Source organism: Amaranthus tricolor, chromosome 7 (assembly GCF_026212465.1).
Source record: "Amaranthus tricolor cultivar Red isolate AtriRed21 chromosome 7, ASM2621246v1, whole genome shotgun sequence".
In the NCBI taxonomy this organism is placed as follows: Eukaryota; Viridiplantae; Streptophyta; class Magnoliopsida; order Caryophyllales; family Amaranthaceae; genus Amaranthus; species Amaranthus tricolor.
This window is the reverse complement of record NC_080053.1, coordinates 17,170,071-17,197,399: the sequence shown is the minus strand read 5'-3', so window position 1 is coordinate 17,197,399 and position 27,329 is coordinate 17,170,071. Positions and strand designations below refer to the sequence as shown.

Sequence of the window (27,329 nt, the reverse complement as noted above, 5' to 3'; positions counted from 1 at the left end):
TTCCTAATTAATAAACAGAAATCAAATGTCATATATTAGTTTAATGATTGAACCAAAAGAAGTAAATTCAAATCAAAAGCTATAATATAATATGGAATACTTACAACTTCAGTGGGAGTTGTTCTTTTGGCAACAAAAGCCTCCATTCCTTCTTTGATATGTGACCCCATATTTCGTAGGGCATCTTCGAAGGTGCTTGCTCTCCACCTTTGTTTCCCATTTTGACTTTTTTAGTCGTACGGGCACGCTTCTTCGTGATCCAGCCAGTAACTAGTTTGGATTTGAAATCTCTAAATCTTTCAGCAACAGCTGAAAGAAATACATTCTTCTTCTCCTCATCGTTCTCGATGTGAAAAAGATTCTACAAAAAAATTATATTTATTAGTGTCAATTAAATCAATTTTAAAATGAAACTAAATGAATAAAAATAGTAAAGTTGCTTACCACAGTATCATTCCATAGAGAGTTCTTCAAACCCTCTGGAACCTCGTTGCATGCGTACAATATGGAAATCTTGCGGATACATAGGCCCACTTGTTTTCCATATTGCCTACGCCATTTTCCGCAGGGTTGACCAATGCATTGTATTCCAAATGCATGGGAGCATCCGTTGGTGCGGCGTCTTCAGTGTCATAATTATTTAAGTGGTGGAGCGTCTTCAGCCATACGCTCATATCTAACAATTTCGTCCTCTTCAGTGTCATAACTATGATGCTCATTATCCGAGGCCTCAATCTCGGGGACAATTTCGGCTCTGAAAAGATGCATTGTATATCAGTACCTGAAAGAGTATGAATAGTAATATATTAGAACGTAGGAACGTAAATTCAATTCTAACAAAATAGTGTTGTGTGTTAAAGTGCCAAAAAAGCTTAAAAAACCTTAAAATCACAACTTTGTACATCCAGGGTACAAAGGTTTTTGAGAAGCCTCTGCCAACAAGTCAAAAACACGAGTACGTTTTCTTAACTCATCCTTGACTCCCTCCATCATCTCATCAACACGATCCACATCCTCATCGACATTCTCTTCATCTGTCTCATACCCATCAACATGATCTACTACATCCTCATTGACATCAGCCACATTATTAACGTCCTCAACAACACTTTTCTCCTTGTAAACTCCCTCCTCACCATGCCAAACCTAAACATGATATTGAGGCCTAAACCCACGTCGAAGTATGTGCTCCCTAAAGATATGAACACTATCTGCCTTTGATACGTTGCCACAAGTTACACATGGGTAATAAAAACCAACTCCCCCCCATCCTAACTTGATGCTCAACCGCAATACTACAAAATTCTAATACGCCATCATTAATTCTGACGATTCAATGCTTCCATACATCCAAGAACGATCTTTTGTCATCCTAATTAGTGTGATTAATTAATTCTAAACAAAATTAATACACATATATACTTATTAATATCAAACAAATTTAACCCTAAAAATATAAGCACTATACATTGTGTTCTAAAATAAAATCACTTAGAATAATTAACATTGTATACTTCATCTTTAACAAAATGCACATAAAAATTAAAATCATTTAACCCTAAAAACATATATATTCTAATTCTAAAAAATAAAAACATATGTACAATAAACCATATTTTTAACAAAATACACATAAATCAAAAAAAATAAAAAATTAATAACATAACTTTGAAAAATATCAAACTCATTATACAAAATATAAATAATAATGTCAAACTCCCTAAACCCTAAAAATATGAAAAACAATAAAAATTAGCATCACTAGAAATTACCTTGTGTATGTAGATGAAGAACAATTACAATGTCACCTGCAATGAAATAAGAAAAACAAAATTAGTACACATAACCATTTTTTCCAAACAAAAGTAAAAATAAACATAAAAAAACACCGTTGATTCGTGAAAATTACCTTGAAGAGAGAAGATTCGTGGACATATGAAGAAAAATTCGTGGGTTTTCAAAGCTTAAATAAGAAATTCGTGGGTTTATGAAGAACAGAGTATATGAGGAAGCAAATTCGTGGCCTTCAAATGTCGTGCTTATGTCGTGAGTTTATGAGCAAATGAAGAACAGAGCAAATGAAGAAAGCTTATGTCGTGGGTTTATGAGGAAGAAGAAGCAAAAAGAATAAAGAAGCAAATGTCGTATGGGTTTAAGGAAAATGAAGAACACAGTAGAGTTGTAAAAGTCGTGGGGTTTAGAGAACTTGAACAGATTGAAGAGAAGAACATAGTAGAGTCGTGGGTTTTTGAAGAACTTGAACAGATTTTCGTGGGTTTTTGAAGAAACTTTTGAAGAACTTGAAGAAATTAAAGAACTTGAAGAACAAGAGTCGTGGGTTTATGCGAGAATACAACAGTTATATGAAGGTTTTGAGCAAATGAAAGTTGAAACGCAGGTTTTAAATTTTTCAGAAGTAAGGCTATTTGCTGTAGGCTGAAATAGACTGCAGCATATAAGTGATTATATGCGGCGGGCTACAAAAAACTGCAACATATAAGTACTTATATGCTGCGGGCATCAAGAGAACCGCAGCATTTGTAGTATATATTTTTTTTCTTTTTTTATTTTTGCTATTTAATGCTGCGTCTAAAGAAAACCACAGCAAATGACACGCAGCAGATACGTTTTTTTCCACTCACTAGTGGAAAAAATCGTATTTGCTGCTAAACATTTGTTGCGGTTTTTATATATACGCAGCAATAAGTAGGAAAAAGAATTAGAAAAAAAAATAAACACTTAAATGCTGCGGTTTTGGGCCTTGACCGCAACAAATACATATGAGCAGCTTCAATTGTTGCGGTTTGTTTGACGCCCGCAGCAAAAAAACATTCTTCAATTGCTCCGGTTCTTGACTACCCGCAGCAAATAACATAATTCTTCACATAATTGCTGCGGTTTTTGCCTTGCCCGCAGCAATTGTATTTTCAAAAACGCGCCATATATGTTAATGTTATGTTAAAACATAAAACCCACGAAACTGCTTTCATTATATTGATGTTTATACGACTGTTGCACTTCTTCACTCAATATTGAAACTGCCGGTTTTCTTGTTCATCATAATTTGTTCGATTACTGTCTTCAATCTTTCTTCTTCATCATCTTTTTGTTCTTGTTCTTCTTTGATCATCATTCTTGCTCTTCTTATTGCTTTTCTTCATTATCAACTTCTTGAAACTGCGCTGTACACATTGTTGTTGCTCTTCTTAAACCCACGAAAACCCACGAAATTTGGGCTTAGTTCTTGCTCTTCTTCAAGGTATAATTTTTTTAAAGCTTATTAGTTCTCAAACCTAGGCCATTATTGTTCAAGCTTCATTAATTGTGTACGTTTAGGGCGCTTAGTTTTTTTTATACTAATTTTTTTTTCATTGTATAGGTTATACACTAACCCACCAAAACCCACGATAATTTAAGGTATTTTTTTCATTTTGATTTGTAAATTAGATTTAAATTTGTCATACTTTATGAATGTGTATGTTGTTATTGTTTTTAAGTTTTAAATTTATCATATATATCATGTTTTGTTATATTTTTAAGTAATTTCTTCATTTTATTTACGATTGTGTATGTAGTTGTGGTTTTTAAGTTTTAAATTTATCATATTTTTTTTTATAGTTTGTATGTTAGGTTTAATTAGGTTTGTTTATTGTTAAATGAATGAGTTGTTGATATGAATATTAATTAGTTGTCCATGTTTATGAATGTGATTTGATTTTTATTGTTTTTATATAAATATTAATTATGGTTACTACAATAAACATCATTTGAACAGTTTAAAAAACATTGTGTTATTATTTGGGTTAATTAGTGTTAAATGAATGATTATTACTTAATTTTGTGGTTAGTTAGAGTTCGTTAAGTATATATGTATAAAATTTGTGTATTAATTTTTTTTTGAATCAATTAATCACACTAATTAGGATGACAAAAGATCGTTCTTGTATGTATAGAAGCATTGAATCGTCGGAATTTATTGATAGCGTTTTAGAATTTTGTAGTATTGCGGTTGAACATCAAGTTAGGACGAGGGGAATTGGTTTTTATTGCTCATGTGTCAGTTGTGGCAATGTATCAAAGGTAGATAATATTGATATCCTTAGGGAGCACATACTTCGACGTGGGTTTAGGCCTCAATATCATGTTTGGGTTTGGCATGGTGAGGAGGGAGTTTACAAAGAGAAAAGTGTTGTTGAGGACGTCAATAATGTGGCCGATGTCAATGAGGATGTAGTAGATCATGTTGATGGGTATGAGACAGATGAAGAGAATGTCGATGAGGATGTGGATCGTGTTGATGAGATGATGGAGGGAGTCGAGGATGAGTTAGGAAAACGTCCTCGTGTTTTTGACTTGTTGACAGAGGCTTCTCAAAAGTCTTTGTACCCTGGATGTACAAAGTTCACCAAACTAACAGCAGTGTTGACAATTTTCAACATTAAGTCAAAGTTCAATTGGAGTGACGCTAGTTTCACAATGTTATTAGAAGCATTAGGTGAGATGCTTCCTGAGGGAAATGAACTTCCAAAGTCGACATATTATGCAAAAAAGCTCATGCGTCCTTTCGGCTTAGAGTACCAGAAGATTCATGCGTGTCCGAATGATTGTTTGTTGTATCGGAATGAAAAAGAGAACTTAGAAGAGTGTCCTAGGTGTGGGTTATCGCGCTACAAGCGTAAAGGGGCTCGGGATGCTAAAGGGCCCCTGGCTAAGGTATTGTGGTATCTTCCAATAATACCTAGATTCAAGCGTAGGTCCAGGATTGTTAGAATGGTTTAAGGATCTTGATAGCTAGATCCAAGTACCGAAATTTCATTTCCACTTTAGCCTAGGTCCCGGATGCATAGGTTTAGTCTCCACGTGTCTTGCAAGGTGGTCTGGTCACTAGTTTGCTGCTTTGTCGTGAGGTCTGTATGCAGCCTTGTGTGGGCTCCTTTGGTATGTTCATTTCATACAACCACATTTGTATCAGATTTACACGAAACTTGGCACACAACACTCTTTGGTATGTATTATTGTGTTGAAGTGGATAGAATTGAAAATTATAGTCATATGCTAGAAATTACGTGTTAAGTTGCGATTTTATGCGTTTTTAAGCGTTTTTGTCAATTTCGCGCGTAAAGTAGGTCAAACTTGGTTTGTTATGCACGAAAATTGGCACACAACACTATTTGGTATATATTAATGTGTTGAAGTGGTTAGAATTGAAAATCATAGTCATATGCTAGAAATTACGTGTTAAGTTGCGATTTTATGCGTTTTTAACCGTTTTTGGCACTTTCGCGCGTAAAGTAGCTCAAACTTGGTTTGTTTTGCACGAAACTTGGCACACAACACTATTTGGTATATATTATTGTGTTGAAGTGGTTAGAATTGAAAATCATAGTCATATGCTAGAAATTACGTGTTAAGTTGCAATTTTATGCGTTTTTAACCGTTTTTGGCACTTTCGCGCGTAAAGTAGCTCAAACTTGGTTTGTTTTGCACGAAACTTGGCACACAACACTATTTGGTATATATTATTGTGTTGAAGTTGTTAGAATTGAAAATCGTAGTCATATGCTAGAAATTACGTGTTAAGTTGCGATTTTATGCGTTTTTAACCGTTTTTGGTAGTTTCGCGCGTAAAGTAGCTCAAACTTGGTTTGTTTTGCACGAAACTTGGCACACAACACTTTTTGGTATATATTAATGTGTTGAAGTGGTTAGAATTGAAAATCGTAGTCATATGCTAGAAATTACGTGTTAAGTTGCCATTTTATGCGTTTTTAACCGTTTTTGACACTAACATCTATTTTCTCTTAGTGCTTTCAACAACCTTCTTCTTTCGTTGAATGCGGCTACTACGCGCTGAAGTATATGGACGATATTATAAAATCCGTGAAGGAGTTTGGAGTCGAAAATATAGATGCCGTAAGTATTTGTTACGTTCTTAAATAATTATTGGTAAAATCTAATGTTTATATATTAATCTTTTATTTTTATATTATAATTATAGGTTTTAAACGACATTCCGAGGGAAACACGACCTTTGAGAAGTGGAGAGATGCGCGAATTAAAAGACAAGATTGCCGCGTATCTTGCTAATATTTGTCCTTGATAAATTGTAATTAGTATAGATTATTTTTTATACTTTAATGTATATTATATATATATATATATATATATATAATATATATATATATATATATATATATATATATATATATATATATATATATATATATATATATATATATATATATATATATATATATATATATATATATATATATATATATATATATATATATATATATATGTACGTACATGATATTATATTATATATACGAGCGAGAGTTTATTATTACAAAGAGATTATTGTTGATTATCTGTGATTATCATTGGATTAATCACTGTTATTACATTGTATTATTAGTGGATTATTATAAGGATAAAACGAAAAAAGAAAAAAAAATAGAAGTATTTGCTGCGATTTTAGCTCTGACCGCAGCAAATACCCCTCATTATTTGCTGCGATTTTGCCTCTGACCGCAGCAAATAATGCCCTTTTTTGCTGCGGTTTGTAACCGCAGCATTTAAAGTAGGACATTTGTTGCTGTCACTATTGCTGGGGGCCAAAACCGCAGCAAAAAAAGGCCAAAAAACCGCAGCAAACGAGGTTTTTTCCACTAATGACTAGTGATCACAATTCACAATTATCAGAATTCAAAATGAAAAAAAAGGAGTACCTAAAGTCTATGGCGTGATGGCGTCTATTGAGGCCTTGAGTACTGTGAGTAGTAATGGAGTCGCAGTAGAGAGGGAGAATGTAACGGACAATTTTTTTTCTAAATAGAGGTTTAAAGTAATATAATAGTAAGTAATGCTAAGCGAAAGTCTATCGAACCGTGATTATTGCGAAAAAGAAATAAAACAAAATAGAATTTTCAAAAAAAACAAAGAAAACTTAAATTATTAAAATATAATTTTATGTATTACATCTTTATTTAATACATAATTATCATTTTTACATACTCGTAATATAAATTACATATATACTATATCCTAACATCACATAGAGAATTTAACAACTTCATGTAAAGTCACCTGCAGCATCTGCTCCCGACATATGGGAACAGCCGATGAAAATCAATCAGCTTTAAAAAAAACCGAGTATAAAAACTTACCGCAAATATACAAGTATAGAAAATATATGCATTGCAATAAGTAATATGCAAAGAGTCGTCACTCCTCCAGTACAATGTTGCTCGAGCCACAGATCAGGTTAAACAACCTTACTGTGTTCGCCGTATTTTACGTGCCACGTTTTTTACATGCCGGAAGCATGGTTCGACATTTCCTTACTATCAAGCCTTTTTATTATCATGTTACTGTTTTCATATAAATGCAACATTACAATAACATATAATAGAAATAAATTTATAACAACTTACATATAAATAATCATTTATTATTAAACTAAATCAAAACTAAACTGGGTCTTTAGTATTTATTTATAGATAAATTTTCAATTAAGCTTTATTAATTTCTTAATAATCAATTTCTTAAATGTCTATTTATTATAAATGATAAAATAAATAGTTCCATCATAAATAAATACCAAAAATGTCTTAAAAAGGACATACTGGGTTTATTATAGATCCTAGCCCATTTATCCAAATTTTTAGAAAATAAAATTTTATTTCATTTAATTAATTTCTTAATAGCTTAGTTTTAGATTTAGTACATGAATAATTAATTTCCTTAAGATTAAAATCTACACAAAATATTTTAAAATAAATAACTTAATATTAAATGAGTTGGTGTATATTCTTATTCACCAAAATAAATTAATTTTAATTATTATTTTGATTTTTCTTTCTTTTCGCCTATAATAACAATTTAGATTATTAATTTATTTCTTTAAAATTTAAATATCACAAAATTTCACAAAAATAAATTAAATGAAAAGAAAATACAGTAACAATAAAATAAATTATTTTTTTCCATAATTATTTATTTTTAACCCAGTTTATGAATTTTCTTATTTTATGCCTTTTTTTTTACCAAAAATTAATAATACTCCATATTTATACTCAACTATAATTCACGAAATTAATACACAATTTATATCTCATATATATATATATATGTATGTACAGAAAAATTTTTGTTTAAAAATATTACTATTTACTATTTTAATGAAAAATTATTTCAGATTATGCGGTTTTTGACAATTTAAATGAATAAATCATATAAATTAAATTACAACGAATTAATTCACCAAAATTTACAGAAAATTTAATTTATATTAAACACATATAAAATTTATGGGCATAATTTTATGTAAATAAATATATGTAAGAATTTATACCTTTAACAATTTTACTATTAACCAATTTCTTTTGTTGGAGAATTTCTAGCCACAAAATTAGCTTCCTCCCCTTGAATTTCAATAATTAACACTAAACACTATTATTAGAAAATTTTGAGAATTTTTAGGAATTTTTCTAGGGTTTTTAGAATTTTTTTAGAAATTAGCTTATATTTGTGAATTAATTTACTGATTTTCCTTCCCCGCCAGCACATTTTATTATTATTTATTTATTATATTATTATTATTATTATTATTATTATTATTATTATTATTATTATTATTATTATTATTATTATTATTATTATTATTATTATTATATATATATATATATATATATATATATATTTTTAATCATGAATTAATATAGGAAATAAAAAGATTAAGTTATTATAGGTAATTTAGCTAAACTTAATATTTAGGTAATTTATTTTAAGAGAAATAAATTATATATAAAAGAACATCAAGAACTTAAGAACGATTGAAATAAAATTCGAAACGGCATTAAAAATAATAAAACGAAACGATTATTAAATTTGTCAAAATGTTTAAGATTAAAAAAAAAGTTCTGTTACAGTGAAGACTCAGTATAATGAAATGGACTCACAGTAGAGTAGCAGCGTTAAAGAGTGAAGATTTAGGGTTGTGGAATCTGGAGTACTCTAGACTATATATATGAAGTGAAGACTTAGGGTAATGGCTCACAATATTTAATTTTAAATAATTAATATTTAGAAATTAGAATATTTAGTTGTATAGGGTCCGGGTCGAGGTCTGAGGGGCGGGCCTATGATCCGGGTCTAGAGGTAGAGTCTGGGTCCGGGTCCGGGTCTACATCTTATGACTCGAATCCGGACCCGTCAAGTATTTTTTGGATCTAGATTTGACTCGGATCCAATGGTCTCAAAAAATAAGACCCAAACCCTTAAAAAGGGGCGAGTTCGGGGCGGGTCCAACAGGGTCCTGGACCCATAACCATCCCTTGACCCAGCTCATGAAGGGGCCCAAATAGAGTTGATCCTAATTATTAAAAAACAAATTTTTACTTGAGACTGTCTTTTGTAAAGATAGCTCTCAAAGGCCCAGCCCAAATCTAATTTATGTTAATTTAAAAAAAAAAAACTCACGCGCGAGTGTGAATTGAAATGTGTATAAGTCACATAATATATTTGGGGTTATAACAACATTTATTTGGTTACAACAACATACGTATACATAATAAAAATACATTAATTAAATTTCTCTCTCCTCAAAGTGGAATATTCCAAATGGGAAGAACATTAAAGAATGGAGGGAGTATTGACCATCAAACTAACAGAAATTCGTGCAATACACGCGTAGTTATACTTTGTTTTCTGAATAATACCTAATTCATTAATAAATAATCATGCAACATCTACATCAGAGATAAAAATGAACAAATACATAACACCTTAAACCAAATATAATTCAAAGTTAACAAAATTACAATCATTGTGTATGAAATTTTGACATTTCTAAATATTCTCTTCCACATCGCTCTTTGATACAGCCTTTTACAAGAGGGTTCATCGATCTGTTGTAGTTTTGAGATATAATTAAACTTAATGTAGTTGATGATAATTGCAGTTTTGGTGTCTGTTGCATTATCGCATTAATTTCTACCAGCAAATTAACTAGAGACCAATCCCAAACTCTCATGAGGAGAGAGATCAAAACTCAATATGTGGGTGAAATTAACCCAACAAATGGGTAGAAAACAACTCTCTTGTAATCTCTTGTAGAGAGGACAAATATTTATTCTAATCATATTAAAAAAGCTTAAAATAATAAAATTAAGTGAATTTAAGTGATTTATTTAAGACAAATATTTATTCTAATTATATTAAAAAAGCTTAAAATAATAAAATTGCGTGAATTTAAGTGATTTATTTAAGACAAATATTTATTCTGCATAAATATACTAGTTTTAACATATTTCCGTATTGTGAATTAAGTGGTTTACTTAGGGTTTATTCTTTTTTCCCCCCACAAAGCCATACCATTCCCCCATTCGGACGTCTAGAAACAGCGAGCCCGCAAACGCTCTCACCGGCCACCGGTTACTGACCGACGCCGTCGCTGCCACACATCAATATCCCCATAGAAACCGATCGAATCTCCCCTCCTCGGTGTTGTGCTGCACTGCTGCTGCTTCCTCCCTGCTTCATTCTTCAAAAACGCGTAATTGGTGACGGTGCTACAGTGCTACTGTTTGCTTGTTGCATCTTTTAAAATTTACATCTAGTCCTCTTCTATTATTGGCTTGTAAGTTGTTCTTGTAATTTCATTCTTTTATCTTAGGATTTCTTAATTTTTTACTCTTAAAAATTTCAATTCTTTTGTGCTTATATATTTGTTTTTACCTGTGGTTTGAAATTTTAATTGCTTATTTAGGATTTAGTAAAAGAAAGTTAGAGATGATAATTGTGAAATTCAATTCTTGGCTTGAATAAGCTGTTGATAAGAATACAATTTTTTGTTTTAGACCCTAGATTCGACACTGGGTGTTTGTTGTACAAAAGTTATAGAATATGAAATAATATATTGTGGCAGTTTGGGTGATGATTATTTCAGTTTGGAATAATAATGGTCTTGTTGTTATTACAAGGAAAGGTTATGTGCATTTGACCTCAACCCCTGCCTATGCAGAATCCTCTTAGAGGCATTGTATTACTGCAATGGTGTTGTTCTTTTTGTATTTGTGTAAGTTGTGGATGTATGAGCTACTTCGCACACGTACATATGATGGTTCAATGGTGTCAAATATTAACGAAGTTGTATGGATTAGTATGATGGAAATACATTGTTCGTTATAGTGTTTTACTTTGCTTTAGCCAACATTTGTTGGCTTTTGGCTACTACTTGTTTAAGTGTGATGTTAATTGATATGAAGTAATCTCTATGTTCTTATGTGCCTCCTCTTTTGGGTCCACATTGTAGTCGTATTGATTTGAAATGGACATGATCATATATGTATGACCAATTGATATTGAATAATATGAACAAGTACAAGATTGTACATAATTTGTGAATGGATCCTCCTTTGCAATAGCTACGAGGGGGAAAGTGGTAATATAAAAGGATACTTGTCTAACTTGGGTATATTTTGATTGGTTATTGGATTTTACCACTATGTTTCCGATGCTATGAAGTGGCTTGTGGATGTTGCATTATTCCTTCAATATCTTAAGCTAGGAAACCGATCTTGTTTTTGCTTTTCTTGTCTTGCAATTGTATTTGGCTTAGGGTTCAAACAGAAAAGTTTTCTTCTTCTTGGGACTTCTATGTTCAGGTTTAGTTGATGGCATTAACTTAGTTCCTTGATGTTTTCCAGGAACACTTCTTTAAGAATATGACTGATTATAAGTTATATTTTTCTCTTCATGTATTGAAGGGCTTGATGTTATTATTAATTCTCCCCAAGCCTTGAATAGGTATTTGTTTGATCTCATTTTTTTGGCTTTTAGAATAATTTAAAAATATGTCATCAATAGAATCTGATTTGTGTGACTAGACTTTACTTTTAGATTTTAGATGCTTTTTTAGTACTTCAACGATGGAGTGAAACATCCGATAAGGATCATATAAATTCTCTTTTTAAAGCAAAATTTTGTATAATGTAAGTATTTACAATATGGTTAATATAGTAACATCGTTTGTGTTTGGATTCAGTACAATGATTGATGAATTTGTTGCCTCTGTTATGTAGGATTCCTAAATTAATGCACATGTTTTTTGGTTCGCTATGAGATTCCTCCTTCCTTTAAGACATTTCTTTTGTATGGTTGTATGTGCCTATTATTTTATATCTATTTTAATCCATGATTTTGATGTTAGTTGAGTTTACAACAATGTAAAACTTGTGGTGATTTTAGAATCTTCACTGCGTTTGACCCTGTCATCAACTCACTTGTTGCTTCTAAAAGAACATTATAATTTGGATGTCTTTCTATTATGGAAATATGATTTTGTTAACAAAAATTGGCTCTTTAACTTATGCACTTTTATACATTTAAAGTAGGATTTGTTTTTTTGATAGTCTTTTGGCATTAAAAAGGTACTCTAAGAAAGTGGGAGTAACTTTAGTGGCACTAGTGTAATGCAATGTTGTTTTTTTCCTAGATATATAATTTTTGCTTTTCCAACTCATCCATTCCATGTTGCTATAGGTACAAGTCTTGAGTGACTACATTTATCCAGCATATATACGTAAGATGTCTCATCACTTGTTGCGAGCAAATGACATGCGAGGTTCATCTATAGATCCCCTGAGTAGAGATGTAAGTACTTGTTTTTATAAGTTATTAATATATATGCTTGTGCAAAGGCACGTATATATTAATCTATCGATTTATACAAATGAATTATAAAGTTGGAAACTGTACATTAATTTTTAATGCATCACATTGTAAATGACAATAAAAATAAATATTGTTCATAATAATTTATGAAAAGGTTGTATAACTAAACCAATGTACTTCAGCAATGTAGTAATGTCTAAATCATTTCATGTTGAATGCTTAAGGTTTTTATAATATGAGCTTATATGTCTAATCCATGCACGAATGAAAAATTTTATTTATCAATCACTTATTTTTTTTTAAGTACTTGTGTAATACACAAATGTATTAGATTGATTAAATCAAAAACTGAAATGGTAAATTATTACAAATAGTTAGTGACTAAACGCATAGAGAATGCATTTGAACATTTCACATAAATTTCTTTTAATGACCATTAATTCAATTTAATGTTCATTTATATAAAATGTGTATTAAAATAGTTTATATAATTGTTGCCTTATTGTTTTACATACAGATTACCAAAATAATATTTGTTATGAGAGAAATAACACATAGTATTTGTTCTTGACATTAAAAAATTTATCATTTTAAAATCAATCAAATTACATATAAAATAAGATGTAATATGTTATTTTATTAATACTCTATTTTTTTAATATGCTATGTATCATTCATGAGTTTTATCTTATTTTTCTTAATCATAACCTTAATATTACAATATCGATATAGTATGCATCAATCTCAATATAAACATCATTCTAAAAATCTTTAACCAATATATTAATGTTATATAATAAATCCAATGACCGTGTAAAATATACTAATATAAATATTTTATTTCTTCTAATTGAAATACATACTATATTAAATCAATTGATTGCTATTGTTCTTTTTATATGTAAAAATAACATTTATCGTAATTAGATTTGAAATTAGGCAATATAATCATAATCTTAATTATATACTAATTGGCATACAAAACCTTATTATCATTTTTATTAAATTATTTATGAGCAAATTTTTCCAGCCAAATGAATATTTTTATTATCAATTACTTTAGTTAAATCATTTAGTTAGTATTAAATTAATAAAACTATTTGTTACTCCCTCCATTCTTTAAGTTGTTTCCATTTGTCATTTTGGGTTGCTTCATTTATTGGTCCCATAGAAAATCTTTTTATTTTTGTCAAAACCTTTGGATAAAATTAACCTTGTCAATGCTCATTTTAATATTTTAATAATACTTATGGTCCCCCCATATTTTCCATTAACTTCATTTTAATATTTTTATATTTTCGTATATCCCAACATGTTTTTCACTGAATAGTTTTGGTTACTATATTTTTTTCATTAATTTTTATTTTAATATTTTTAAATATTTATGGTCCTTATTTTTCCTCCATTAAATTTATTATTCAATAAAATAATATATTTACTATTTAAAAGATTTTATTTTTGTTAATTCCCATGAACATTCCTTGTGGGCACAACTTTAAGGAACGAAAATAATATTAACTAATTATCATGTAATTGGTTTAATCATTTAAGTACCCCTGTAAATCATTATATCAAATCATTAATGGTAAGAGTCTAAGTGCTACTAATTCCCATGTATAAGAAATTACCTAATTTGACTTGGAGCAAAATACTTTTAAGTGGGCAAACAGTTGCAAAATACTTTGAGCTTGTTTACACAAACACATTTGATACCCCACCTATACATTGACTACGTCACTACGGGGATTCTGACGTGCATGTGTGTTTGTGTTTATTGTAGGTAATTCCCGTGAGGTCTAGAGCTTATGGTTTGGATGATATCTCAGGTTATGTGTCGAGGGATGAACCTTTAATTGGTGGTGTGACAGCTGGAGTGAGTGTTAGAGGTTACTCCCCTCGTGATGACCCCATTCTAATGAGCCATAGGCGAGATGTCCCTTTAGGCATTAGTTCTGTGGCTCCCGGCAATGCAGATATGATTTATGAGAGACCTAGTTCTCAGATAAGGGTTGATGGTCCCCCTTTGCACGGACGGGAATCCAACATTCTTTTTGTTGATGGGCTTCCTGCTGACTGCACCAGAAGGGAAGTTGGTCGTATCCTTAATATGCATATATTTAATATTCATTGTTTTCCTTGCTATTGTTATTTGTAATATTTTTTGGTTTTTGGAGAATTGTTTTCATGCATAAATTTTTTCTGGGCTTTGTTTGATGAGGAGTTGATGATAAGGTGTTGATGATACCCAATACCTTAAATAGTTTGTCCGAACTTGACAGCATGTGTCAAATACCCTCACATGTCTTGGGAACTTTTATAAAACTATTTTTTTTACATGAATGGTCAAAGTCTTTTTACCCATTTGTGGGTGTTTGAGATAATACATTTACTTAAATGAACGAAGATATGAGAAACACTACTAATACTTATATCGACAAATAGTGTTGCATGCATCATACATATGGCTGTAAAAAGGGATCCCAAAACTCTAATAGTGAGTAATGACTAATGAGATAATGTGAAGTATATTCATATATAATGGACAATATGACATTTTGCTGCAACTGTTTTGCTTTTGTTCTCTCTTTCTTGAGCTTTTGTTTGCAAGGGTGTAAATGAAGTACTATCATCATCTTTTTTCGTTTTAAGTAATATTGTTTGAATTACAAGTTAAGATGCTGAAAAAATATTTAATGATTTTATTGTTTCATATTGTGGATTGAATCGTCGTCCATTTCTGATGGAAGCCAAAGATTTATAATTCTTTGATTTCATATTATAATGGACTATAATATTAAAATGACCCATTAAATCATTTGTGAAATGATGTTTTGCGATCAAGGTCAATTGAAAACAACCTCTTTGCTATTACTAGTAAGGTTGTGTACAATCAATCCTCCAACCCACCTAGGCAAGAGCCACTTGACATTGGGGTGATGACATGTTATATTTTTAATTATTAAATCTGTTAGTGCTATAATACATGAAGCTGCCTGATGGAGAGGCAATTTTACTTTTTTTTTTTTCCATTTAAAATTTTGGGTTGTATGATTACTCTTTGCAACTAGTTTTACTTCACTTGCTGATGGAATTTAGAAAAGCAAAGAGGTTATACTGTGTATTGAAGACATGCTAGTGTCTTTGGTCTCCACTCCAATACCTTGACAGTTGACAGTTGACAGATGACATTGTATATAGAGTTATGGACCTAAATTACAAGCAGCTGACCGTCTTAAAATTTATAAGAATCATCAAACATATAATAATAATAATAATAATAATAATAATAATAATAATAATAATAATAGTAACAACTATAATGATGTTATCATGGCATTTTGGAGGAAAAACATTTCATGACAAAGTAATACATAGGCATTTTTGAAAGTAGATTGAATAGGTTTTATTTTAAAGCTTTATTTGGTATAGTTACTTTGGCCTTTATTGTTGATCTCCGGGATTTGTCTTTCCTTCACTTGTGAACATAGATATTTTTCGTCCTTTCATAGGTTATAAAGATATCAAAGTCATACACAAGGAACCAAGACGGGTAAGTTTGTTATTTTTAGTTAAACTCTGAAATTTGATTGATTTTTATTGGACCTTATATAAGTTATCTTGCTGTCCATTAGGCCTTTATATAAACTCTGTAGAAATAACTTATATTGATCCTTAATATAAAGATATTTGTAGTTGTGAAATGAATCAACCATCTTAACTATGGTAGTATAGGGTTGAGCACAAGATGGTTATCTTGAAAAGTACTTGGGAGAAAGGCAGAAATTTGAACAAAAAACTTGCACTAAGTTTACATAGACTGTCATGGTTGTGCTAGTGTCTCCTCATGTCATTGATGATAGGAAGACAAAACATGTGTTGTTTCTAGTGTCCACTAGTAATCCACGGAAAAAAACCGCGGTTGCCGATGTGTTTGCAGAAACGGTCATGGTGTCATGGAAAATGGCTATAATGAGTAATAACGCGAATTGCAGTGTGAAATTTTGAAAAGAAAAAAATTCACATAAAGGGAGTTTTGAACTTATAATTGCATTTTTGTTGTTGAACTGTCATTATGCTACTATATGTCCATAGCTTTATAATTGCACTATGTATGGTACTTTTAATGCATAATTAAACAACTTATTACTTAATTATGTTGTTTAACAACTAAAATTATGAGTAACTATAATTTAAGTGATCTTAACAAGTGAAGTTAATAGGTATTAAAGAAATTCTAATGGGAGACAAATAACGTTGTAACTGTGAAATTCGTTTTAACGGTGAAATAATGGGGTGATGGTTGTTGCATTGCACGTTAAGAAACTGTCAGCGTGGCGTTTTGACCATTAAAATTCATGCACCGGTATATAACGAGAATAAATGTTGCGGCAACTCTCAAACAAACTACATAACAAGCGTCACGTTACGTAATGAGGGTTTTTTTTTCATGAGTAAATTTGTCCCCGCAAAATGTCGTATTATGTTTGAATATAATTCTCATACTTCATGGTTTTGTAGTTTAATCTCAGTTGATATTTTACTGAATTTCAGACTGGAGACAAGGCAATGGTTTTGTGCTTTGTTGAATTCAATGATTCAAAATGTGCACTTACAGCTATGGATGCCCTTCAAGGTTAGTTATTTTCTTTGATTGTCTTTTGATGTGCTAGTGCTACATTCCGCTCCTGAATTCAATCACTTGGGACATTTCAAGCATGTTGTTGGTTGATTACTACACATAGTCCCTGATGTTTTGTGTATCATACTTAATGGCTTAACTACTTGACCCAACATTAAACTGTATAATTGTTCTGGTATTTTTAAAATTTATCTGTTACATCATTATCAATCCGTGATTTGATTTATTATCGTTTAATCATCAGACTTCTAAGCTTTGCGGTATGTGCAGGCTACAAATTCGATGATAAGAAACCTGAGTCCTCAATCATCAGGATTCATTTCGCACATTTTCCCTTTCGTCTACCTTCTGAAACACAATGATTGACATTTACGGATATTGTGTTATAGATCAACATTCTACTAGTCGGAGATTACATGTCTGATCATAGGCCTTCGAGATCATTTGCTTGAATTGTCTTGACTCATTTCGCGAAAATGTGCTCAACAGTCCAAAATCTAGCTGATGTTTGTGTGTTTTTTCACTGTCGGGTTCAAGTTGTGCTTTTATGGATGTTCATGGTGATGCAGCCCAAACACGCTTTTAGTCTCCATAAATTTCCATTTGATCTCATTACTGCGTTGGTGAACAAGCTTTTTGGTCATGGAAGTTAACAAATGACTTCATTTAAAACTCCAATTTCAAAAAGTCATTGTATGATCAACGTTTTATTACTAGGATGTTTTGTGCACCGAATTGCCTTTTTTAATACAAAGATAATGTGAAATTTCCTTTACTTTCCTCGATCAAAAGAACGATGTTGCACCGGAGACTGGATCTGGAACATAATTTGCAATTCATGGTGCTACAATTACAATTCAAAGTATCGACCAACTACATCAAGACAAGCTTGTTATATTTTATGATGACAAATTAGATGGGCGATATGGTTTATCATACAGCCGTATATAAAAATATAATAGTACTTTTATTATTTTCTCCTCTAGGCTCTATCCCTTCGCACATTGATCATAAGTTAGTTATTGGGAGAATAACATAAAATTTGTATTGCATGGATGTGATCGGTCTAAAAGTGATCCGACGTAAATATTCAATTTATAATCAAAAGTTATTCAACTCGAAAATATGTTTGTGTTTTAGGTTTACCAAATTTATAAGCGGAATACACGAGGTATGATGATGATGATGTTTACCAAATTGATGTATGTTGAATTGATGTTTACCCGAATCAGATAATAAATGAAAATTAGAAAATTGAACCCAAACTATGATCTATTTTGGTAATCAACATGTAACCGTTAATTGAAAGTACCCAAATCTGATACTAACTTAGCTGAGCTATATCTAACCCGAAGTGTGCCCGAAATCAAACGCGATTCGGTTGAAATTGACTTAACCTGACTGATTTTTCATCAAACCTATTATAAATGTGGAAAAAGTATTTGAGCATATAAAATGAGCTTATTAGTCGTTGAAGAATTTAAGTGAGTATTATATTAGTTGTATTAATGTACTATTAGTAAATTATATTTGTGTTAATATAGTATTAGTCTTATATTAATTGTATTAGTTTAGTATATTAGAAGTGAAAAAGCATAAGACATATTAGTATGATATTAATATGTATTAGAAGTGAAAAAGCATTAGTTTATTATTAATCGATTGATTATGGTATTAGTTATATTAATATAATATTGATCGTATGAATATAGTATTATTCCTATTAATATAATATTAGTCTTATTAATAAACTAAATTATTATTAATCAATATTATTATACTATATAATATGAATAATACTATACTAATACAACTAATACTACATTAATATTTTACTAATACTACTAATACTATAGTATGACTAGTTAAGAATACTAATACACTAATATATACTAATGCAATTAATCATATACTAAAACTATATTAGGACTAGTACTAATACTGATACAAAGACGACTAATGCTATAATAAAAAAATTAATATTATACTAATACTATATTAATACAACTAATATTACCCCCTTCGTTTTCTATTGATGTTCCCTTAAAGAATGTTTATGAAAATTAAAAAAAATTGAATCGCTAAAATGATGGATGTATTATCTTATTGATGATTAAGTTAATGAAGAAAAACTGAGTACCATAAGCATTAAAAAACTATTAAAATAAAATTAGTGGTAAAAGTATAGGGATCACAATTATTAAAAATGTAGAGATCATAAGCAATATAAAAATGTTGAAGTAAAGTTAGTTAAAGATATATGGGTATCATAAGCATTAATAAAATATTAAAATTAGAATGAATTACAAGGTTAATTATGTCAAAAAAAAATATTAATTCATTAGTATTTATATTATTGATAAGGGTTAAAATTTTTAGGGGTAAAATTGACCACATTCCTTTAGTTCTCTTTTTAAAGAGAGTACAATTATGGATTATCCGTTACCTTTTCTAACCCAAAACCTGTTTTCGAGTGGGATATTGGATGATGATTTATACAGATTTATAATTCTATGCTTAAGTGAGTTTCTTTTAAATTTTTTTTAAATATATACATCTTACCTATATAGATTAATTTTTTAATTAATGTTGAATTTCATGTATTATATTCCAGTGTATATTTTTAGAAATTAACAAATACACGTTTATTTTAAATGTCTCATTTGCTTTTTACATGTTTGCTAATGCACTAATTCAATACTTAATAAAAATAATTATATATAATTAAAAATTTTAAAAGCTAAATATTAATAAATCTTATGTTGAGACGAATTAATTAAGATTTTATTTGACTATATTTTAATGTATAAATTTAAAATAAAATATAAATTAAGAGTGATTAATAGTAACACAAAAATGAATAGGATACTTAAAAGGAAACGAAAAGAGTACTTCCAAGCAAAATCAATATTTCATGTCTTTTCTAACTTTAATATATACTATACTTATCTAAAGTTTAATGATTCGAAATAAAGTTAATCCAACTTTTTCTGTATTTTTAGATACCCAAGTTGTATAGCAATATTAAAATATCATGCAAAATCAATTTAAATATCTACGATGACAATATCATTCTTTATTGTATTGGTCTTTAGAAAGATCAATAACCCATAACTTATCAGGATACAAGTATTCTTCCGTTTTTATATATTCTTCTTAAATAAAATTTATGAATTATAATTTTAAACTTTGTCTAATGATTTCTCATAAATTTATATGAAAAAACATTCATGTGCGATATTTTTAGATTCGTGCAATATATATTTTTTGAATATCAATTTTTTTGAATTTTCAAAAACTCATAATTAAAGTTATTTGATGTTTAAGTTTGTATTGACATCTGTGAAAAAATAAATGAGAAGAATAGATGAAAACAGAGGGAATAATATTTTATATTTACTATTATACTACTATTATTTACTATTTTCTGATAATATGTAATTTTTTGTAATATTTTTTTTCCCTATGTATTCATCAATTAATCAGAAAAATCTTATATCTAAGTGAAGTACTTAGTTACTATAATACATTTAGTGAATAATATATTTCATATATTTAAGAGTGTTGAAATATTTGATATTTCAATGTAATATATACTTCACTCACTACAACTTGATTAGTAACTAATATAATTTTTTCATAACAACAATATTTTCAATTAAAACTTGTCACATTAAGTTGTCATGTAATAAAGCTCAATTAATTAAATACAACCATTTGTCAAGACTTTTAAGAATATGACATTTTATTATTTTTAAATATTTTAATTATATTGTGTGAATTAAGTCATTATGAATTACAATTTAAACAATAAAATGTAGTCATTTGTCAGAATCTCTAAAAATACAACATTTGTCATTCATTCAACATTTATATTATATTGTATGATAGAATGTTTGATGATCTTTTAGATAAAACTGGTAAATTTCATTGATTTTATATTTTTAAATGTCATTTTTGGTGTATGATATGCTAATCTTATTATTGAGAAGTATATGGTTGATTCTTATGTACCTTGTTAAAATATGGGTATATTACACTGTCAATATATTTGGATAACAATTTTAAAGAAAAAAATATAAAAGAAAGGAAAGGTAAAGGAGTAAGGAAAGAGAAATACAAAAAAAAAAAAAAAACAATTCTCACTTGTTTAGGAAAGAAGGAAAGGAAAAGAAAGAGAGATGCCTTTCAACTTTGGAGATATTAAAACCTTAATAAAATCAACAAATATTTTTAAATTCCTCCTCTCTTTATCTCCTTCCTTCTATTTTATTATCCCTTCGAATCTTTTCTTTTTTTCCTTCATTTGCTTTCATTCAAATGCACCATAATAGAAGAAAAGAAAAGCACAAAGTTAGTACTTCAAAATTTCTTAATCGTATATTTAAAAATGATGATTTTATTTGAAAATATAGATTTAATTCAAATTGACAAATAAAAGAATTCAAATTTAAATGAGTCAAATCCACCGGTTATAAAAGTCGTTAAAGAAGAGAATTTGAGAAATGACTTTTCAAACCTTGTTATTCTCAAATTCTTCATTAATAATTTCATAATTGAAATCTACAATTTGAAATAAAATGTTTGTTCCGAAATAGAACCTAACAAAATTTCCTATGAAAGCTATAACTGTCAATGAACCTAACAAAATTCCTGGTACAAAGTTGATTTAGATAGGGAAGCATGCAATCATGTTGTGTAGAAAGTGTTGAGGCTCTAAAGCATGACCATGTCAGATCGTGGCCTCCAAAGTCCCAATCTGTATTTGTGCGAATACTTCAGTATCAACTTCCTCTGACAAACGGAATGCAAACTTTTATCAGGCATTCATGCATATACAATTCATCTCACAAAATCAAATCAATCTAATAGTTTATCTGAAATAATCAGCTAGTCATCAAGAAAATGAGTAAAAGTAAAGTTGCTCGATACACACTAGAGCTGTTCGTGGGCGGGCTTGAGCGGGTAACGGACAGGATAGTACCTAAAAATTCTACCCATGGACTCAAATATTAAATAGTCCGCCCGCATTTGTGGGCATATTTTTTTGTCGTTACCCGCCCATTTTTAAAGCGGGTGGGACCTGCGGGTATTTCTTATATAAAAATTAAAAATATAAATCATATTATAAAGTTAAGTTTTAATAACAATTAAAATACAATATATTGTCTAAAATACTTTAAATATATATAAAGTCTCAAAATACTCAAATTACATGAATATTGAAATAGACGGTGGAGTCAGCTACTTGTTTGAACTTTGATAATCGACTGCTTGAGTGCTTTGAGGATTAAAAATATTGAACGTACGCGTTAGAATTAAAAACTTTAAAGTCTAAATGAAGCAATCCATAGGACTAGTACAAGAGTAATAAACTAAAGTTGGGTACGAGTACTAATTACTAAAGTTGAAGTTGGGTATGGGTCATGTAGTAGTATTTAGTTTAATAATTAATAGAATTAATTATTTAATAAATAATATATTAAATTAAGCGGGCGGGCGGGTATACCCGCAGGTATTTAATTAGTGTCACTACCCGCCCATTTATCTTGGCGGGCGGGTATTACCCGTCCAAACTTTAATTTTTTTTGAAAAACGTTGTCCAACCCGCCCGTTTTTCGAGCCGGATGGGTCAAGCCTGGCGGGTAGCCCACCCATGGACAGCTGTAATACACACGCTACCCCACATTTTCCCGACTTTGTGTAATTCGACCGACTTTGACTTGACTTGAAAAAGGGATTCACAGTGATGTAAATGTGGACGCAAGATCCGATTTTGCACACCTCTACGTAAAAAGTAGCAACCTTCTATCATAATGGAACAATATAGTTGGAACCTTTTGCACTAATTTCCATTTCTAGCATATATCATCGAATTTATTAACCTCCCACAGAAAACGGAAACGAACTATAGCCAGCCCTTGATTGACATACCAAAAGAGGCCAAACAGCAGACACTCCTAGCCGTAGGAATCCCGGATTAAAAAGTTGAAAAGCGAAACTTTGTCTCCAAAAATTTGAAATTACCATCGATTTGGAACCAGAATTTGAGGCTAATTTTAGTTCTAGAGAGAAGATGAACTATTTTCGCTCCCTCTTACTCTTCACTGCATCTTAAGATTCTGTAGTATCACTAAAGCATATACTCCACCGTCCCATAGTGGACGCTACATTTGAAGTAGTGTATAAAATTGATTTTTGGTAGTTGGGTTGAGTGAATGAAATAAAAAATTTGAATTGAATAGATGATATTTAAAGAGAGAGAAAAAAATGTATCAATGACTTTTAAAGAAAGTGATGAATCCTTCATCCAAAATAGAAATGTAGCAATTTAGTGAGACATTCCTTCCAGAAAAGTATAGCAATATCTATGGGACGACGGTCGTATTCAATAAAAACTTATTTCTCCCTTTTGTTTTCAATTTTGATTGGGTAACCTGAATCCAATTTTCTTGGTGTATATATGTGGCCTTCTGAGTCTTGTGTGTTTCTGTCCCTTGGCGGCCTAAGCTTTAGGCGGTCTTAGTTAGTCCAAACTTTGAAACTATAATTTCCCCAATTTAAGGTTTTAAACTAACCCATATGTTAGTATCAAGGCTTTGGCTATGTTGTTTTTAAAATGTTCCAAGTTCTAGTTTATATTTCATTGTGGATTGTTGCATGTTTGTCTATATAAAACTTAAAAAATTTGATTAGTGTTGTACTGTTGTTACAAGCGTGATTTGTAGTTAAGATTCCCCTTGATGTTGAAAGGGTAAGGCCTCGCCTGGAATTCAAGAACTAATTTTAGGGTAAAATTATAATGGGTGAATAAGTGAAGGAGAGCATTTTAGTGGAGGATAAAATTGTTAGATAAAAATGAATATGGTTTGGAATCCTTACAAGGGAAATGTAAGATTTTTGTTTGAGATCCAAAGTTGTAAAAATAGTATGAAGATGAAGAGGTAGCAATTGGTATGAAGATGAAGAGGATGACAATTTTGAATTTATTTTGTTGTAAACTTGGGGGTAGGGTGGAGTACTCTATCACTCCTTTATTGGGGGTAAATTTTACGGCCCAATTATTTCCCTTGATATCATACTGCTATGATGGGGCTTATTCTTTACTGGGCTATTTTTTAAGCTGTAGTTCATCCAATCCAGGCAAGGCCTAAAAGGAAAATATTACTAACAGTATAATGACTACAATCCAAAGAAATGGATTTAGGGACGTAAAGCCAGTGGTATGAATTACACAGGACTGGGATTTTTTGGAAGAATGAAACAATACTTCACGAACGACTTAGTTTGACTCTATCAACTAAACTTACTTCAGGAGAGAGTTTAGGTTCAAAAGTCAGGAAAAGACATAATTCCATGCTGCTGAGATGCCAGAAACGTCCAGCACAGGGCAGCCGAGTAAGAGGAATCAGAGTTGTGTATAGAAGTGACTAGTCTCTAGTTACATTTGAGCAACCATTCTCGAGGATAATACATTGATTTTGCTTGACTGACAAGTACAAGTATTCACAAAATGAATACATGACATTAGGCCCAATTCCAGCAATGTCAATTTCTCAACATTACTTTTCTAGTTAAAGTTTTCTTTCATTTTTATCATCAAGTTCAGATCATAGCATAAAGGAAGCGAAAAATCATTTCAGACCAAAATTTCAATTTCCCAAAATTGACACTTAATCCATTTTATACTCCCTTATGTTATTTTATTAGCGTTTTTTAACTGACATGCATGCAACGGTTTCCAAAGCTCCCATAGGTAATATAGTTTTGAGTTATCTAAAACTCTGCCTTATATCCTATTTGCCTAAAAAAACCCACAACAGGACAGGGTTCCAAACTAAGCCACATAAGGGGATTCATTTGGCCTCTGAAACAGGCACAAGAGCAGCATTTAAAAAAAAACTGATCCTATGTTGTGCCTAGGTAGGAGACAAGGCACCCCTACGGCCCTAACCTATAATGCTTACAATGGCCTCAACGAGATATTTTCAATGAGGCACAAAAAAGCATACATAGGCGTACCAAGGCGGAGAAAATCGCACCAAGGCACAGAGAAAATCACACTGAGGTGCACTGGTTCCACATTGTGTGTCCGCAATTGTTCTTGCACATAAAATCCTTAATTTTAAAAGATTGTGACTCACTCACTATAAAGAGGTATGTGCCACCTACGTGCCAAAGCTCTATGACCTGTGGCCTTAGAGCACCCTGGGCTTTTTCAATTACTGCTCAAGAGTAGATTCCAAAGTCCAAAGTTATCGAATGATAAACCATCTTAACTTCATACCCAAATGAAACTAACTACAACTGTGGTCAAAGAATTAAAGGATAGCATATCAATCTATCTCTAGTCAGCAACAAAAGCATCATCAATAGTAACTTACATGTTTACAAGGAATTTCAAGTTTCTTGAGTTTCAAGGTACGAGCAACGAGCAACTTTTGAAGGTCCCCAAATTCATTCTCGAGCTTTTCCACATGACCCTCCACTCCTTTCCCAATCGCATTCAAAAATTCTGGAATTCCAACCTTCACTGCCATACCAAACCACACATAGATACTTCATTTTAGAGGTTAACTTTAACCCAGAAAAACTAAAAAAAGATAATTCTTCATGAATTACACACATATCCCTATCCCATTCCTCAAAATACTTAAAACCAAAATTCACAAATTGCAAATTCAAATAAGAAATTTATCTCACAACACACAGAAAGAAAATCAATTTGATTTTTCTATAATAAAGTACAAACATTTAAGCAGATCATTAAAGAAATAAATGAAAACATTCAAGTGCCACTTTCCGGGATAAGGTCTGGGGTTCGATTCTAACCAAGCATTTTCCTTCCGTCAGTCTAACCTGTAATCCTAAAAAATGAAAAAAAATTCCAAATCTGAAAAAAAAAACTCAAAATAATAATCTAGCTTAATAAACTTGGTACAATTAATCATCCTGAACCCTAAGCCCTATAATTATAGATCTTTCTCCAATCAACCTGTTCATCACAATTTGCAAAGAAATATCAACACCTTAAATGAAGAACAGGAAAGAATTTTTTTAAACAATCGTTTACTTATCTGTTATTAACATCTAAAACCCTAAACCAGACACCATAAACCCATTGAAAATTAGGAATATAATCATGGGTGTTTCTCGAATCCACCTAAATTCAGTTATATCGCAATTTGCAAAAAAATATCAGCAAATTTCATGAAGAAAAAAAAAATTCTTTGAAATAATCATTTACCCAAGTATGGAGATGAAGTGGAGAAAAATCTAGAAGAAAAAGGAGCTGGTGATGAAGAAGTGAAAGTTCTGGAGATCTGCCGCCAAATTGGTATCATTTTCTCTCTTCTACATACGAATTCTCAATTGAATAAAGATTTCCAAACCACACTTCAGTTAGGTTTTTCCATTGCTCATGGTGATCGAGTTAATAGGGTGATTACGGCGTCGTTTTCATGATAATTAGGAGTTTATTTTAAAATTTTTAATTGACTATGAATTGCTATATATTAAATCACATGGACGTTTCGTACCCATCAAATTAGTGGTTGTATATATTTTTCATATCAACATATTTGGAGAATACAATTTGTCAACAGGTCAAATAAAATAAACTGACTCAAAGCAGAACCCAATGACATCATGTAAAGTCAATTAGTGTTAGTGTGAACAAAATACAACCTTATTAAATTATCTTATAGTGAAAATTATAGGAAAATTTAGATGGTAAAATAGTGAATGAATTTATTTGGAGAGGAAGATGAGTGAATATGTAGAATGGATATTGTTCTTCATTGCACAAAAAATTGATTACATCAATGGGTATTTATAGTGCAAGTTTACTAAAATATCTTAGATATTTTTAATTTTTTAATTACTTTTCTAGGATCTTCTATTATATTATCTTAGATATTTTTATTTTTTAATTCTTTTAGTTAGATATTTTTATATTTAATTAAAATCCTAGATTTTTCTAGATTATTTTAACACTCCCCCTAATCTGAAA

General features: G+C 30.5%; 2 protein-coding genes across 3 annotated transcripts; one reads left to right on the top strand and one right to left on the bottom strand.

Moving 5' to 3' along the window:
- The first annotated feature begins 10,314 nt into the window (after positions 1-10,314).
- LOC130817853 (RNA-binding protein 1-like) lies at positions 10,315-18,571 on the top strand. Of its 2 annotated transcripts, XM_057683799.1 has the most exons (7): positions 10,315-10,642; positions 11,712-11,811; positions 12,547-12,657; positions 14,459-14,774; positions 16,167-16,228; positions 17,230-17,311; positions 17,588-18,571. In XM_057683799.1, the coding sequence occupies exons 3-7, from the start codon at positions 12,592-12,594 to the stop codon at positions 17,677-17,679; spliced, it is 618 nt and encodes a 205-aa protein (XP_057539782.1). In that variant the 5' UTR covers positions 10,315-10,642; positions 11,712-11,811; positions 12,547-12,591; the 3' UTR covers positions 17,680-18,571. The 2 variants fall into 2 exon arrangements, with proteins under 2 accessions (XP_057539782.1, XP_057539781.1); XM_057683798.1 differs by lacking the exon at positions 11,712-11,811 and having other exon boundaries at positions 17,588-18,568.
- Positions 18,572-21,801: 3,230 nt separating this feature from the next.
- LOC130817852 (uncharacterized) lies at positions 21,802-26,798 on the bottom strand. The gene is made up of 3 exons (XM_057683797.1): positions 26,565-26,798; positions 25,702-25,850; positions 21,802-22,111 (listed from the first exon to the last, which is right to left on the bottom strand). Exons 1-3 carry the CDS (start codon positions 26,659-26,661, stop codon positions 22,034-22,036), a joined length of 324 nt encoding a protein of 107 aa, XP_057539780.1. The 5' UTR covers positions 26,662-26,798; the 3' UTR covers positions 21,802-22,033.
- Between the last annotated feature and the right edge of the window lie 531 nt (positions 26,799-27,329).